The sequence below is a fragment of the Babylonia areolata genome, chromosome 2 (assembly GCF_041734735.1).
Source record: "Babylonia areolata isolate BAREFJ2019XMU chromosome 2, ASM4173473v1, whole genome shotgun sequence".
In the NCBI taxonomy this organism is placed as follows: domain Eukaryota; kingdom Metazoa; phylum Mollusca; class Gastropoda; order Neogastropoda; family Buccinidae; genus Babylonia; species Babylonia areolata.
The window spans coordinates 60,936,008-60,951,315 of NC_134877.1; the positions used below are offsets into that span (position 1 = coordinate 60,936,008).

Consider the following 15,308-nt stretch of genomic DNA (forward strand, 5'->3'; position numbering starts at 1 on the left):
AACTTAAAACATATACTGCAAGCATTACTGAAAGCATTCACACATCACAAAGTGTAAAGCAACACTTCAGTGGACAATACAGACTTTTGTTTGAACCCTTAAATGTCTAATACAAAGACATCAACAGGGAAATAATTCACTTGTGGATGCAAGGTGTTTAGTATCTCTTGCAAAAGACTAGCACACAAACCCATTCAGTGTTTGGTTGACAGAGAAGAAGAAATATAATTTCACGACAGACCTGGTCCAGGTCTTTTCGTCACTAAGTTTGTGCTTTATGTTAAGAATTTTCCAAACTGACTTTGGAAAAATTCCAAACTCTGTGCAAACTTAGTACTATTGAGATTGCTTAGTCAACCGTGTCCTGGGGTACTCTCACTTTGGCGAGCTCATTACTGATTCCACCATGCATGCAGTCTGAATTTGGGTTCAATTTTTCTGAAAGTCTTTGTTGCAAAACATATTTAAAATTGTTTCACCAACTCCATACCAAAACAAAGATATCTATGTACAAACATTTCTTAAACAATATCCATGACAAAATTTTTGAAAAAAAAAAAAAGTTCAACCAAAAACATATATCACCATTTAAGTCTGGATGTCTCAACCAAAACCATATATCACCATTTAAGTCTGGATGTCTTCATGGTTCATACATATGATTTGTGCGTGTGTGTATGTCCAGAAGGAAACTGACAGCTTTTTTTTGTGCTAAAGATGCAGCAAATCTTCTGTTATGTTAAGGTATAGTCAATGGAAGACTTCCGCACTTTCAAAACTATAGTTTTTAAAAAAGGGGGTGGGGGTATAGGATCCCAGTGAAACAGATCACCCTACTCCATGTATCCATCAAAATAAAATGAAGATCACCGAGACAAAAAAAAGCTTAAAAATATCTTGTGAGTAATCTATTACAGAACCAGTGTCATCTTCACCTGTTTTTCCTTGACAAAGATGCATCCACTCAAATGTGGGTGCATGCATTTCCTTTTTTTTTTTCAGTCACCCACCGTTATAGTCCATATCCACTTATCCCTTACAGGAAGTTAACAGATCATTTGGATTTGTATGCATAAAAAAGATTATTTCAAGAACAGATCATAATGCAAACAATATTTTACCTAATTACTTTGAACAACAAACATAAATGCACACATTTCTGAAAAAAAACAAAGCCTTTCTTGTGTTAAAAAAAGGCTTGGCAGTATGTCCAATTCAGGAATTGTCCTGTGCGAAGTTTTTCTTGGCAGCTTTATATTCTGGTGGTGCCCCCCCCGGCACCCCTTCAACAAAAAAAAGGAAACAGGAGAAAGAAAAGGAGAACAAGTTCAAAGGCTAGCCTGGCTAGCGGTAGTGACCACTGCTTTCAGTGCCTCCAGGCCATTGCCTAGAGCGGCAGACAGGTTGACAATCCCATACACGGTGGAGTTTGCCGTGCCTGACACTGACAGTCCCACCACAGTCCCTCCGCTCTTTCCAACAGACTCTGAAACATCCACACCACCTCGATAAGACTGACTGATACGGAAATTTGTGTACCACCTGTCATCGGCTAGAGGCCAAACTCTAAGCGCTTTACAAACACAGTCATTTGCACAACAGGCTTCTTACCTGAGCTGAGCCTACTGACAGCTACCTTTTGGCACCAATCATTTATTTCCTGTGTCATTCAGTCAGGCTTCAGTCATGCGCACACACGCACACACTCTCTCTCACACACACACACACGCACAAATCTGTACATTTACATTCAAGACTGCTATGAAGGAAAGGAACTTTTTCAGTGTGAATTTATAGTGAAGAAACAAGAGGATGATTTGAAATGAAATGCCTGCTGTACATTTGAAATGTACACCAACATAAACTTTACACTTTATGGCATCAGTTCAACAGAAGTCCTCTCTGACACTTCTCCCTCCTGCCCCTGCCCCTCCTTCCCAGTCTTCTTTCCCCAGATGACGGAAAGGTCCAGAGTAAAACTTACAGATCAAAGATGTGATAAGTGTATGTGCAAATCTAAAATTTAATAAGAGTATGTGTGAAGAAGTTTGGACATAATAATATAGTTACACTTCAAATATTAACACAAAAATGTTTTGTTTAAGTATCAGATTTACCTCAGCTAAAATAAGTTCCATCTGACAACACATTCAAGAATCAAGTGGACAATTCCTAAAAATTCTTAACCATTTCCAGATATTTTGATGAATAAACACTTGGCAATTTGGGCATGAAACCTTGACCAAAATATCTGTAGCTACTTTTATGAAACAAAGGAGGGGCTGTTAAAAATCTTCATGGCTTGTTTTGTCTCTGCCCTTTTACAACTACTATTAGACTATGATACATCTATGTTTTTGTTTTCAAGTATGCATGCAAGATTGTGTATGTGTTTCCTTTCCCACATGTATGTATGATAGTTGTGTCCAACTATGACCATCAGAACAGCAGAGGAGGCAACTGCTGTCCAAACTATCTGAGCTACATTCTGATTATAGTGGAGAGAGTCTTGCCCACATTACATCCCTACTTTCTCTGCCAAGAGGGCTCAAAGATGATCAGCCTTGGGATGGTCCCCAAAGGCCGACTAGTCCCTGAGGCTGCAGCACTAGGAGCTAGTACAATCTTGCCTCCTAGTTTAAGAGACATGGTCCTCCACAAAAGACAAAGCTGTAAAGTAAATTCCTATTGCCGTGGAGAAACCATTGGTCATACATCTTTCAGTTTGCTGCTGGCCCAACCATAAGCATATGTCAATCTCTGACCTGTAAGCACTCACCAATGACGGAGGGCAGCAGAGCGGGGGAGGGACTGGCCTTGAAGACTAGCACCGGTCCCTGCAGACTGGCCGGCACAGAGAAGCCGCAGCCCTGAACGCTTGTCAGCACTGGCACCCCAGCAGCCACGGACCCTGCCAACTGCAGGTCACCGCCAGATGTGCTCACACGCACCCCAACACCAGGCACCGCTCCCGCCTCGCTGCTGGTAGTTACCTGGTCACACAACCCACACCACATCCCATGCATACAAGAAATCTCACCTTAAAAAAATCTGCATGAGCAGTCAGTTGGCATGCGAGACCCACACCACCAATTAACAAAACATCCCATGGATGAAAGAAATCTCAACTTAAAAAAATCATGAGCAGTCAGTTGACATGTGAGAGAACAAAACAAGAACAGAAAAAAAAACCCCACACAAAATAAATCATTGTTATGAAAAGTAGACCTATGCCCATCGCTTTCTTCGGCTGCAATCAAATGCTGTGCCCCCACTCTCTTCACCCTTGTGGAGATCCTAGTCAAGAAGAGCATTCTTCAAACTATTTTTAATTTCACCTTATTCCATATTACACTTATACTGCCTTTCAAATCAAACCACTGACGGGCGCAATAGCCGAGTGGTTAAAGCGTTGGACTGTCAATCTGAGGGTCCCGGGTTCGAATCACGGTGACGGCGCCTGGTGGGTAAAGGGTGGAGATGTTTACGATCTCCCAGGTCAACATATGTGCAGACCTGCTAGTGCCTGAACCCCCTTCGTGTGTATATGCAAGCTGAAGATCAAATACGCACGTTAAAGATCCTGTAATCCATGTCAGCGTTCGGTGGGTTATGGAAACAAGAACATACCCAGCATGCACACCCCCAAAAACGGAGTATGGCTGCCTACATGGTGGGGTAAAAACGGTCATACATGTAAAAGCCCACTCGTGTGCATACGAGTGAACGCAGAAGAAGAAGAAGAAGAAATCAAACCACTAAGGCAGAAAAGACAACTAGACAGGGTCCAGAGCTGGCAAAAAAACAAAAAAAGAAAAACAAATAAAAATACTGGGACAAGACTTTGCAGGTAAACAGATCATTTCTGTTCACGTATCATTCATCCAGTTCTGTCAAACTAGTCGTAGTGTGAAATCACGAGCAGACCGGTCCAAACCAATGCGACTGACATCTCTCACAGAGTTTTGGTCATTGTGAAGACGTCAAGTCAAGGTCCAGAGGCCAGGAAGGAAACTTTGCCAAATATGGGATTTAATCCCTCACCTTCACATTCTCAAGTTCTCCTACAACATGGAGAAGAGCAGACATAATAAACTATGGAGAGGACAAGCTGGTGAAGGTTATCCCATACCTGAAGGCCAGCCTCCTTTGCCAGCACGGGGGCATTGACCAGGTTGAGACATGTCCCTGCTGCTGCCTTGGTCGACCGAAGGTAACCGGACATCAGTGCAGCACTCAGGTATGATCCCGCCTTGCTCAGATCTGACCCTGTGACCAGTCCATCAATGTCCTTTTGATTCCTATGAGCAGTGTTGTGTCCATCATGCTTCCTTGATAATTCAGATCCTGTCTGGGTTTTTTTTTGTTCTTTTTTTGGTGGTTGTTGTCTTTTTTTTGGTGGAGCCTCTCATGGTGTATTTCCTCTTTTTCAAGGGTTCTGTAACCTCTGACTTATTTTCAACTTATTGTCTTCTTTGATACATGCTTTTACATCTTTTATACAAACTCTATTTTGCTTGCTATTTCCTTTTTCACATACCTTCTGCATTTGTGTACTTCACCTCCCATGTTCATCTGTGTCTACAAGTCGACTTTCATTTTATGTGTTTGATTGTTTTTTTGCCATGCTGTTAAGGCAACCATGCTCATTTTGGGGGATGCACAAGTGTATCTCTGTGTGTGTGTGTGTGTGTTGTGTGTGTTTGTGTGTGTGTGTGGTGTGTCTGAGTGTGTATGAGAGAGAGAGAGAGTGTGTGTGTGTGTGTGTGTGTGTGTGTGTGTTTCACTGTGCACTGACCAGTGGTTTGCAGCTGGAAGGAGGAGGGAGAGGCGGGTGTGTGTGTGTGTTTGTGTGTGCATGTGTGTGTGTGTGTGTGTGCATGTGTGTGTGTCATTGTGCACTGACCAGTGGTTTGCAGCTGGAAGGAGGAGGGAGAGGCGGGTGTGTGTGTGTGTTTGTGTGTGCATGTGTGTGTGTGCATGTGTGTTTGTGTGTGCATGTGTATGTGTGTGTGTGTGTGTGTGTGTGTGTGTGTGTGTTTCACTGTGCACTGACCAGTGGTTTGCAGCTGGAAGGAGGAGGGGGAGGCAGGTGCGAGGAGAGCAGCCAACACCCCCAGACTTTCGCCCAGCTTCACCCAGGGTTGTGTGGCCGGACTGAGGGCATTGCTCAGGGCTGGGGCGTTGATCTGCAACACACACACACACGCACACGCACACACACACACACACGCACACGCAAACACACACATGCACATAAACACACGCACACACACGCACACACAATCTGAGTATATGCAGACACTGGCTAAATCTGTGACATCATCACATACACCACCTCAGTTCTGGAGTTGTACATCACACACACCAATCAAGGGCGCACCACTGAGTGGGTAAGTGTTGAACTTGCGTTTGCAATTCAAAGGAGTACAGCTTACATGTTTGCTGAATTATTTCAACAACAAAAACTTGGCACAAAAACAGAAATGCATTGGGTCTTGGTTGTGTGAACATTTTTACCCAGCGTCACTTAAAAAGGGAACAGCATTCAACATGTTCTCATTTTAACATTCAAAATTTCTCCCAAAAAGTTACATTTTAAAACAACATTTCAGCAAGCCCATTCTTAATTTGCATTTGTCAACCATGTGGAGTGATGGCCTAGAGGTAACGCGTCCGCCTAGGAAGCGAGAGAATCTCAGTGCACTGGTTCGAATCACGGCTCAGCCGCGGATATTTTCTCCCCCTCCACTAGACCTTGAGTGGTGGTCTGGACGCTAGTCATTTGGAAGAGATGATAAACCGAGGTCCCGTGTGCAGCATGCACTTAGCGCATGTAAAAGAACCCATGGCACCAAATGGGTTGTTACTGGCAAAATTCTGTAGAAAAATCCACTTCGACAGGAAAAACAAATAAAACTGCACGCAGGAAAAAATACCCCCCAAAAAATGGGTGGCACTGTAGTATAGCGATGCACTCTCCCTCAGGACAGCAGCCCGAATTTCACACAGAGAAATCTGTTGTGATAAAAAAAAGAAATACAAATACAAATGTGCCTATGGATCTGTGTATAAGAAAATGTGTTTTTGTGCTAATTCTTTCACCAACACAGGTGACTAGACAGTTCTCTGCCAAAGTTGACTTAGTCAACATCAAAGGGCCATGTTAAACAGACTATTTTTCACACTGTAACAAGCCTGACAGCTGCAGGCCAACTTTCCTGTGCAATAGGAAATTGACTATCCTTCCACCAGTGACCCAGTTTTGAAGAGAACAAGTCCACCGTGTTGTTTTGACACTTGGTGGCGAACGAGTTAAGAGTGTAAATATCTAAGCATATAAGAAATCATAATGTATGATTTTTGTTTCGGTTTCTGTATGTTTTGCCTTCCATGTCCCAGACTGTTTACAGCTGAACTACCTGTAACAATGTCACAGCTTCTTCAGCCCTTTGACTGCAGCTGATGAGTATACTTGTGAGTGAGTGAAGGGCTCTCATCCCACTGAGAAGACAGAACTTACAGGTCAGGATGTCAGTCACTACTCTTTGCTTGGAATTCTTCCTGTGGGAGCTGCATTACTTTTTGTTCAGCAAAAATCTGCCTGTATGGGTTGCATTACTCTTTGTTCAGCAAAATCTTCCCATGGTGGATTGCATTACTCTTTGTTCAGCTAAATCTTCCTGTATGGATTTTTTGTTCAGCAAAATCTTCCTGTATGGATTGCATTACTCTTTGTTCAGCAAAATCTTCCCATGGTGCATTGCATTACTCTTTGTTCAGCAAAATCTTCCCATGGTGCATTGCATTACTCTTTGTTCAGAAAAATCTTCCCATGGTGCATTGCATTATTCTTTGTTCAGCAAAATCTTCCCATGGTGGATTGCATTACTCTTTGTTCAGCAAAATCTTCCCATGGTGCATTGCATTACTCTTTGTTCAGCAAAATCTTCCCATGGTGCATTGCATTACTCTTTGTTCAGCAAAATCGTCCCAAGGTGGATTGCATTACTCTTTGTTCAGCAAAATCTTCCCATGGTGGATTGCATTACTCTTTGTTCAGAAAAATCTTCCCATGGTGCATTGCATTACTCTTTGTTCAGCAAAATCGTCCCAAGGTGGATTGCATTACTCTTTGTTCAGCAAAATCTTCCCATGGTGCATTGCATTACTCTTTGTTCAGCAAAATCGTCCCATGGTGGATTGCATTACTCTTTGTTCAGCAAAATCTTCCCATGGTGCATTGCATTACTCTTTGTTCAGAAAAATCGATGACAGCATTGAAAAGTGCACACAGAAAGCAGTGACTGCACTTCAAACTCTAGCCACACTGACCTCACTTCACCAAGGTGCAGGAGTCAAAAGGTTAACTCTCTCCATAGGAACGGCGAAAGAGACGACGTTAGCAGCGTTTCACCCCAATTACCATCATCAAAATATTGCAAGCGGAAGGCTCTTATACTGAAGAGGTGAATGTTGACAAAGAATACCACAATTCTGACGATGGAAGCTAAAGGTTGGGTTATTCAGACACCCACTGGACATCCAAGGGGTCTGTGTAGAGGAGAAGAGAGGACTGGCCCTACTGAGTGAGTTAAGATCCACTGACTGAGCAAAGAAAAGCCACCAAACCTACTCACCGCTCCAAACAACTTCTTCCCTTGCGCAAGGTCGACAAACTGCTCAGCGATTTCCACAGCCACCCGACTTTGTGCCTCCTTGGTGCTGGCGCCCAGGTGAGGGGTGGCCGTCACTTTGGGGTGCTGTACCAGACTCTGGTCCTTGGGGGGTTCCTGGTTCACACACACACACAGCCATCAGTTAAAAATTTAGAGGTTAAGGGTCCCTTAGCTTCTCACAGCTTTGGGTGTAGTCAGTTTATATCCACTGTGTCCAAGGCTCAGCTCTGGCACTCAAATGTACATGAGAGGGCTTTTAATTGTATGAACGTTTTTACTGCACCAGGTGGACAACCATACTCCATTTTCTGGGGTGTGCATGCTGGGTTTGTTCTTGTTTCCATAACCCACTAAACGCTGACATTGATTACGTGATCTTTAATGTGTGTATTTGATCTTCTCCGGTTGTATACACACAAAGGGGGTTCAGGAACTAGCAGGTTTGCACATATGTTGACCTGGGAGATCGGACAAAATCTCCATCCTTTACCCACTAGGCGCCGTTACCGAGATTCGAACCCAGGACCTTCAAACTGAAAGTCCAACGCTTCAACCTCTTCGGCAACTGCGCCCGTCAGCCTCCTGCCATTTCAAAATGACCAAACCAAAGTTGAGAAACCCATTGACACCTGGGTGGAGTGAGGACAATCAGAGTGAAGTGCCTTTTTCAAGGACACAACATGGAGCCTCACAAAGCCCGACCGCTGGTGATCACACAACCAGAAATCCAATGTTAAACCCATTCTGCCACAGCACGCCCTACACCTGGCAGTACCTACATGAAAATGCACAAATGGGGACAAGCTTGTACACGTATACACAACAGGCGAACATCTGCAAGCACACACTAGACAAACACACAGTCAACAGGTGCATCAAAATACTGAAGCAAGACGCACAATTATGAAGAAAATGACGTACATGAAGAAAATGCAAGGATATGAACCATCGCCAAGGACTATGCTACTTCATTCCTCCGATGCTGAAAAAATATATGCATCCATATGAATCTCATCAAAACCTGTAACAAAATTTCAACAATTCATAACAATGATAAATTTTCAATAATTTACAGGAATTATTCTCATGATTTTTTTAAAAATATTTTACTTTAATCATTAACATCAGCTGAGACAACCAAAGGGGAACAGGCACAGTAAAGACAGAACTTGTGTATCAAGCAGATCATTAAATAGGCCACAATTCTTTTTGATTTATTTGGTTTATTTATTTGGTTTATTTAATGTCATTCTATTTTGATGTTTTACATAATGTACGTTTTTATCCTGCAAAATTTGTTATGGTCTGATAGCACTTTGGGACGATGTATATATCAGGGATTTTCTTCCTCTTTTCATTAAAAAAAAAAATAATAATAACAAAGCAGATGTGGTGTAGTTCTGCCTCCTTCAGACTGAAGCTGAACTGATAGGCCACAAGGTCTGTATAACGTCTTCTCTGTTCATGGTCTGCAAGTCCCACGCTAACTCCTAACACTGTGAGGGCATTCGTGTGTGTGACCGTTTTTACCCCCACCTTGAAGGCAGCCACAATCCATTTTCAGGGGTGTGTATGCCAGGTATGCTCTTGTTTCCATGACCCACCAAATGCCTGACATGGATTACCGGTTCTTCTGCATGCGTGTACACACAAAGGGGGTTCAGGTACTAGCGGGTCCACACATCAACAGAGACCTGGGAGATCAGAAAAATCTTCAACCTTTACCCACCAGGTGCCACTGGTCTGGACGCTAGTCATTCGGATGAGACGATAAACTGAGGTCCTGTGTGCAGCATGCACTTAGCGCATGTAAAAGAACCCACGGCAACAAAAGGGTTGTTCCTGGCAAAATTCTGTAGAAAAATCCACTTCGATAGGAAAAACAAATAAAACTGCACGCAGGAAAAAATCCAAAAAAATGGGTGGCGCTGTCGTGCAGCGATGCGCTCTCCCTGTGGAGAGCAGCCCGAATTTCACACAGAGAAATCTGTTGAGATAAAAAGAAATACAAATACAAATACACAACCAGGATTCAAACCTAGGACCCCTGAGACTGAAAATCCAGTGTTTTAACCACCCAGCCGTTGTGCCTGTCATCTGTTGAATATGAAAGCCACTTTACCCAGTTACATCTAGTTACCTCACAAAACACATCCAGCCCAGCCCCACCACACTGTCCAGACTCCAGTGCTCGCAGAAGGGCCGCCTCTTCAATGATGCCTCCCCTGGCACAGTTCACCACCCGGACTCCTTTCTTACACTTGGCAAACACAGCATCATTGAGCAGATCTGAAACACAAAAACAGAAGATCATCCGTGACGAAATTATGTAAAAGAAAACAATAATTTCTATAAAAATGAATACACTGATTTCGCAGTATCAAGTAAAAGGCATTGAAGGAATGTTCCTCCTAAAATAACATTTAATTACACATACCATACCATGACCCAATGGTAGACTCTTGACTCCTGGAGTCTGATTCCTGTCCTGCAGACTGCAAAGCTTCTCAACCACAACATTAACTCCTTGACTGCCCTGCCCAGTGATGACACAGTGACGTGGCAGCATGCACTTAGCGCACATGGAAGAACCCACGGCAACAAATGGGTTTTCCTTGGCAAAATTCTGTTTTAAAAAATCCACTTTGATAGAAAAACAAATACACTTGCAGACAGAACTAACAAAAAGAAAAAAAAACAACAACAAAAAAACAAAAAACAAAACACAAACATATATAAGTGGATCTGCATTGTGGCGATACATTCCTCGGGGATAGCAGTCTGACTTTCACACAGAGAAACCTGTTGTGACAAGGAGTAATACTGTACAATACAATAAAATAAATGATAGGGATGGTTTGCAGGCCCATTTTCATGTGGACCATTCGTCGCTTGCAGAGCGAGAAGAATGACATTATGGGCAGCCAACCACCTTAACTAGCTTTTCTGAGTTTGCACTGCCTGTGTTTGGACAACTTTTCGGCAGTGTTTATAAATGGAGCAATTTGAATCCATCATGGCAGAAATGTGACAAGAAATACATTCAAAGTAAACATAGAAGACTAGCAAATAATAGGTATAATCATAAAACCAAATATATCTTGTGAACTTGCAATAATAGTCACTGAATATTTTCAAAATCCTTTCGTCAGAACAGTGATTTCCACAACAAAATTTAAGCCTTTCAGTGACATGGAAAAAGCCGGAAATGGTGACGTGTATGTGCACACGGTTCTCACTAAAAATAACTGGGGATCCACTTCCATGCTTGGGGTGAGTCCTGTCAATGTCGTCAGTGTCAGCAGATTCATTGGGGGCTGTTGTTTGAGGGACGTGGTGGCGGTCTCCACTCTGGGAGGGACACTCACTCAGTCTGGCTCCGCGACTAAGCCATTATTGTCGTTAGTAGGGGGCTTAGTAGGTGGTGTCCTAAGTACATTAAAACAGAACAGGCACCACTGAACACCACCGAAGTGACTCAGCAGCAGTGCAAGGTCTCCTCTGGTGTGTGGCCTCCTGGCGACCTAACATCGATGGTTCCCTGTGGACTGCCAATGCTGGAACTGCGACGGACGAACCCAGGTGTTGCCGTGTATGTGGGAATCTAAATGAGCGGCGTGGGAGTAATGCCACTGAAACGGTGCAGATGATGGAGCAGCAAAAAAATAAAATAAAATAAATTAATTAAAAAAATAACTGGGGAACCTCTGCGAAAATCAGATGAAAGTGGGTCTGCAAACCCTCTGTAATGGCAGAATGTCCTTGATTCATTCAGTAGTTCAGTGTGTGTCACTCACTGGTGGTGGCAGGAATGAGAGGCGTATGCACGGTGATGAAGTCTGCCCGGGGCCATATCTCCTCCAAGGGCAGCCACTCTGTGTTGAACTCAGCCGCTACGTCTGCCCCAATGATGGGGTCAAACCCGATGGTCTGAACACACAGAATACAGGACAACTGACTGGATAAAGCCACTGTATCAATGACGGTAGGCAGAACAATACTTAGATTTCCTGTGTTTGCGAGCACATGTACATGTGTATGTATGTGTATGCATGCACATGGTTTACTACAAGTGTCAGAATGCAGACTTTGAACAAATGAGTTCTACATTGCGTGTAATGTTCAGTTTCTGCCCCAAAGACTCAAGCTAACCAACTGCATGTTATTCAAATCTGAAGTTCTATGATATCATTTGCATGTTTGTCTGAGTATGTGTTAAATTTTTGGGCTTGGACAAGTTGAAATGTATTCAGATTTTAACTGTTAGGTCATTCTGACTTACTTTTCGAGCTGATGCATCAGAAACAAACAGAACATGGCTTTTCTGGACACAAGATAATGTCATAAACACACAAAAACCACATACCTACAAAATAACAGATGAATTACATATGAGCATCAAATACATGTGAACAGACACTTAACTGAGTTGTACCCGTGAGCATGCGTGTGTGTGTGTGTGTGTGTGTGGGGTAAGCACATGCGAACACATGAGCTTGCGAGAAGCAGTCTTACCGTCATTCCAAAAGACTGCATTCTGAGGGCCACTTCCCGTCCAATGCGGCCCAAGCCAATGATGGCCAGGGTTTTGCCATTCAGCTCGATGCCCATGAATGCTTTTCTGTCCCATCGCCCTTCTTTCATCGACTGTGCAGCTCTGGCTAGGTCTCTGATGGAATGCATGAATCAAATGTGCACTTCAGTGATAACTGGTCCAAATTTCACTAAAATAGTGAAAAGATGTTTAACTAAAGAAAGGAAGATCTGGGTCCATATGGGATATAGGAAAACATGATAATCATTCGCTAACATCTTTTCATGTTATGAGTATAATGAGCTTGGATGCGTTGATAATTTCTTCCATAAAAATAAGAAGAAACCATGACATACAAGTCACTGTGTTCTATCATTCTAACATAATCATATAAGACACTTTGAATTATTCCAGTCTAACATAAAAATAAACCATTACCATTCAAGGTTTGGGGCAAAGAGCCAGAACTGGATTCAACACATGCCAGTGTCATCACGATCCTTCCATGAAATTGTGTACAACCCAATCTATATATCGCACTGTAAGTGCCGAAGCTGTGCCAACTTCATGAAAAATCATCTTGTTCACTGCTACTTTCTACACCAAAAGAAACATCCAAAGTATGGCCTCAAAATATTACATCCCCAAACAAAGTGTTGGTGATGCATTTCTAGATCCAAGATTTGTTATCATGTTCAAGAAGGAACAACAAAGAAATCCTAACACAAAACTGTCAAAAATCAATATCTCTGCACAACAACCACAGCCAAAAACCAGCTTACCTCGTTAGACTGATTATTAAAGCACAGGTGTGTTCTGCAGCACTGAGTGTGTTTCCTCCTGGTGTGCTGAAAAAAACATACACACAAAAAAAAACAACTGAGATTATATACGCAATTCATATGCCATTGGATTTATCATGACTGCATCTTAACTCACTCAGTACGGCCAGCCCTCTCTTCTCCTCTACACAGACCCCTCGGATGTCCAGTGGGTGTCTGAATGACCCAACCTTTAGCTTCTGTCATCAGAATTGTGGTATTCTTTGTCAACATTCACCTCTTCAGTATAAGAGCCTTCCGCCTGCAATATTTTGATGGTGGTAATTGGGGTGAAACGCTGTTAACGTCATCTCTTAAAAGACAAATGTGTGTTGTAACATGTGACTTCCATCAATCATGCTCCAAATAATAACTAACAACAGGAATGATCATTGCAGTTATCACACAACAAAAACCTAACTCACACCACCATGGATGCACAAGGCCTGCAAAGTTTAAAAACTGCTCATCTCAAGACTAAATGTCACCCAAGTAGGAACAACCAAGATTTTGAAAGCAAAATATTCCAATGGCAATTTTATTTTCAACATCAGGCTAATTGTCGGACAGTGGAAGGAGAGACAGGGGCCCAGTGGGTGGAAATTGGAGACAGTGGATGGAGATGGGGGGAGGTGGGGGGAGAGATGGGGGGCACAGTGGGTGGAGAGAGATTGGGGAGGAAAGTGGGTGGAGAGAGATTGGGGAGGAAAGTGAGTGGAGAGAGATGGGGGACAGTGGATGGAGATGGTGGAAAGTGTGTGGAGCGAGATGGAGAGGCAGTGGGTGGAGAGAGATGGAGAGGCAGTGGGTGGAGCGAGATGGAGAGGCAGTGGGTGGAGAGAGATGGAGAGGCAGTGGGTGGAGAGAGATGGAGAGGCAGTGGGTGGAAAGAGATGGGGGGATAGCTGGTGGAGATATGGGGGGCAGTGGGTGGAGCAACTGGGAGAGAGTGGGTGGAGAGATGGGGGGCAGTGGGTGGAGCAACTGGGAGAGAGTGGGTGGAGAGATGGGGGGCAGTGGGTGGAAAGAGATGGGAAACAGCCGGTGGAGAGAGATGGGGGATAGCGGATGGAGAGATGGGGGAATAGCAGGTGGAGAGATGGGGGAAAGTGAGTGGAGAGATGGGGACAGTGGGTGGAGAGATGGGGCAGTTGGTGGAGAGATGGGGAACAGTGGGTGGAGAGATAATAGACAACAGGTGGAGAGAGATGGGGAACAGTGGTGGAGAGATGGGGAACAGTGGTGGAGAGATGGGGGACAGTGGGTGGAGAGATGGGAGATAGTGGGAGAGGAAAGACTGGGACAACTGGAAGATAGAAATGATGAGACATTGGGTGGTGAGAGATGGGAGAAAAATGGATATAGAGAGGGAGACGGTGGGTGGAGAGGGATGGGGGACAGTTGGTGGAGAGATGACAGACAACGGGTGGAGAGAGATGGGGGACAGTGGGTGGAGAGATAATAGACAACAGGTGGAGAGAGATGGGGGACAGTGGGTGGAGAGATGACAGACAACGGGTGGAGAGAGATGGGGGACAGTGGGTGGAGAGATAATAGACAACAGGACAGTGGGTGGAGAGATAATAGACAACAGGTGGAGAGAGATGGGGGACAGTGGGTGGAGAGGTAATGGACAACAGGTGGAGAGAGATGGGGGACAGTGGGTGGAGAGATAATAGACAACGGGTGGAGAGAGATGAGAGACAGTGGGTGGAGAGATGACAGACAATGGGTGGAGAGAGATGGGGGACAGCGGGTGGAGAGATGACAGACAACGGGTGGAGAGAGATACAATGGGTGGAGAGAGATGGGGGACAGTGGGTGGAGAGATGACAGACAACGGGTGGAGAGAGATGGGGGACAGCGGGTGGAGAGATGACAGACAACAGGTGGAGAGAGATGGGGGACACTGGGTGGAGAGATGACAGACAACGGGTGGAGAGAGATACAATGGGTGGAGAGAGATGGGGGACAGTGGGTGGAGAGATGACAGACAACGGGTGGAGAGAGATGGGGGACAGTGGGTGGAGAGATGACAGACAACGGGTGGAGAGAGATGGGGGACAGTGGGTGGAGAGATGACAGACAACAGGTGGAGAGAGATGGGGGACAGTGGGTGGAGAGATAATAGACAACAGGTGGAGAGAGATGGGGGACAGTGGGTGGAGAGGTAATAGACAACAGGTGGAGAGAGATGGGGGACAGTGGGTGGAGAGATGACAGACAATGGGTGGAGAGAGATGGGGGACAGTGGGTGGAGAGATGACAGACAAC

At 44.3% G+C, this 15,308-nt stretch overlaps 1 protein-coding gene across 1 annotated transcript in view; it reads right to left on the bottom strand.

Moving 5' to 3' along the window:
- Positions 1-137: 137 nt before the first annotated feature.
- Positions 138-15,308, bottom strand: part of LOC143275792 (D-3-phosphoglycerate dehydrogenase-like) — a 23,238-nt gene continuing 8,067 nt past the window's right edge. The window contains exons 3-11 of the mRNA XM_076580073.1: positions 12,996-13,061; positions 12,195-12,348; positions 11,477-11,609; positions 9,820-9,968; positions 7,641-7,793; positions 5,057-5,189; positions 4,133-4,269; positions 2,780-2,993; positions 138-1,486 (exon numbers count right to left, since the gene is read on the bottom strand). Of these exons, the coding sequence (XP_076436188.1) occupies positions 1,329-1,486; positions 2,780-2,993; positions 4,133-4,269; positions 5,057-5,189; positions 7,641-7,793; positions 9,820-9,968; positions 11,477-11,609; positions 12,195-12,348; positions 12,996-13,061 (1,297 nt within the window). The 3' untranslated portion in view covers positions 138-1,328. The remainder of the gene's footprint in view (positions 1,487-2,779; positions 2,994-4,132; positions 4,270-5,056; positions 5,190-7,640; positions 7,794-9,819; positions 9,969-11,476; positions 11,610-12,194; positions 12,349-12,995; positions 13,062-15,308) is intronic.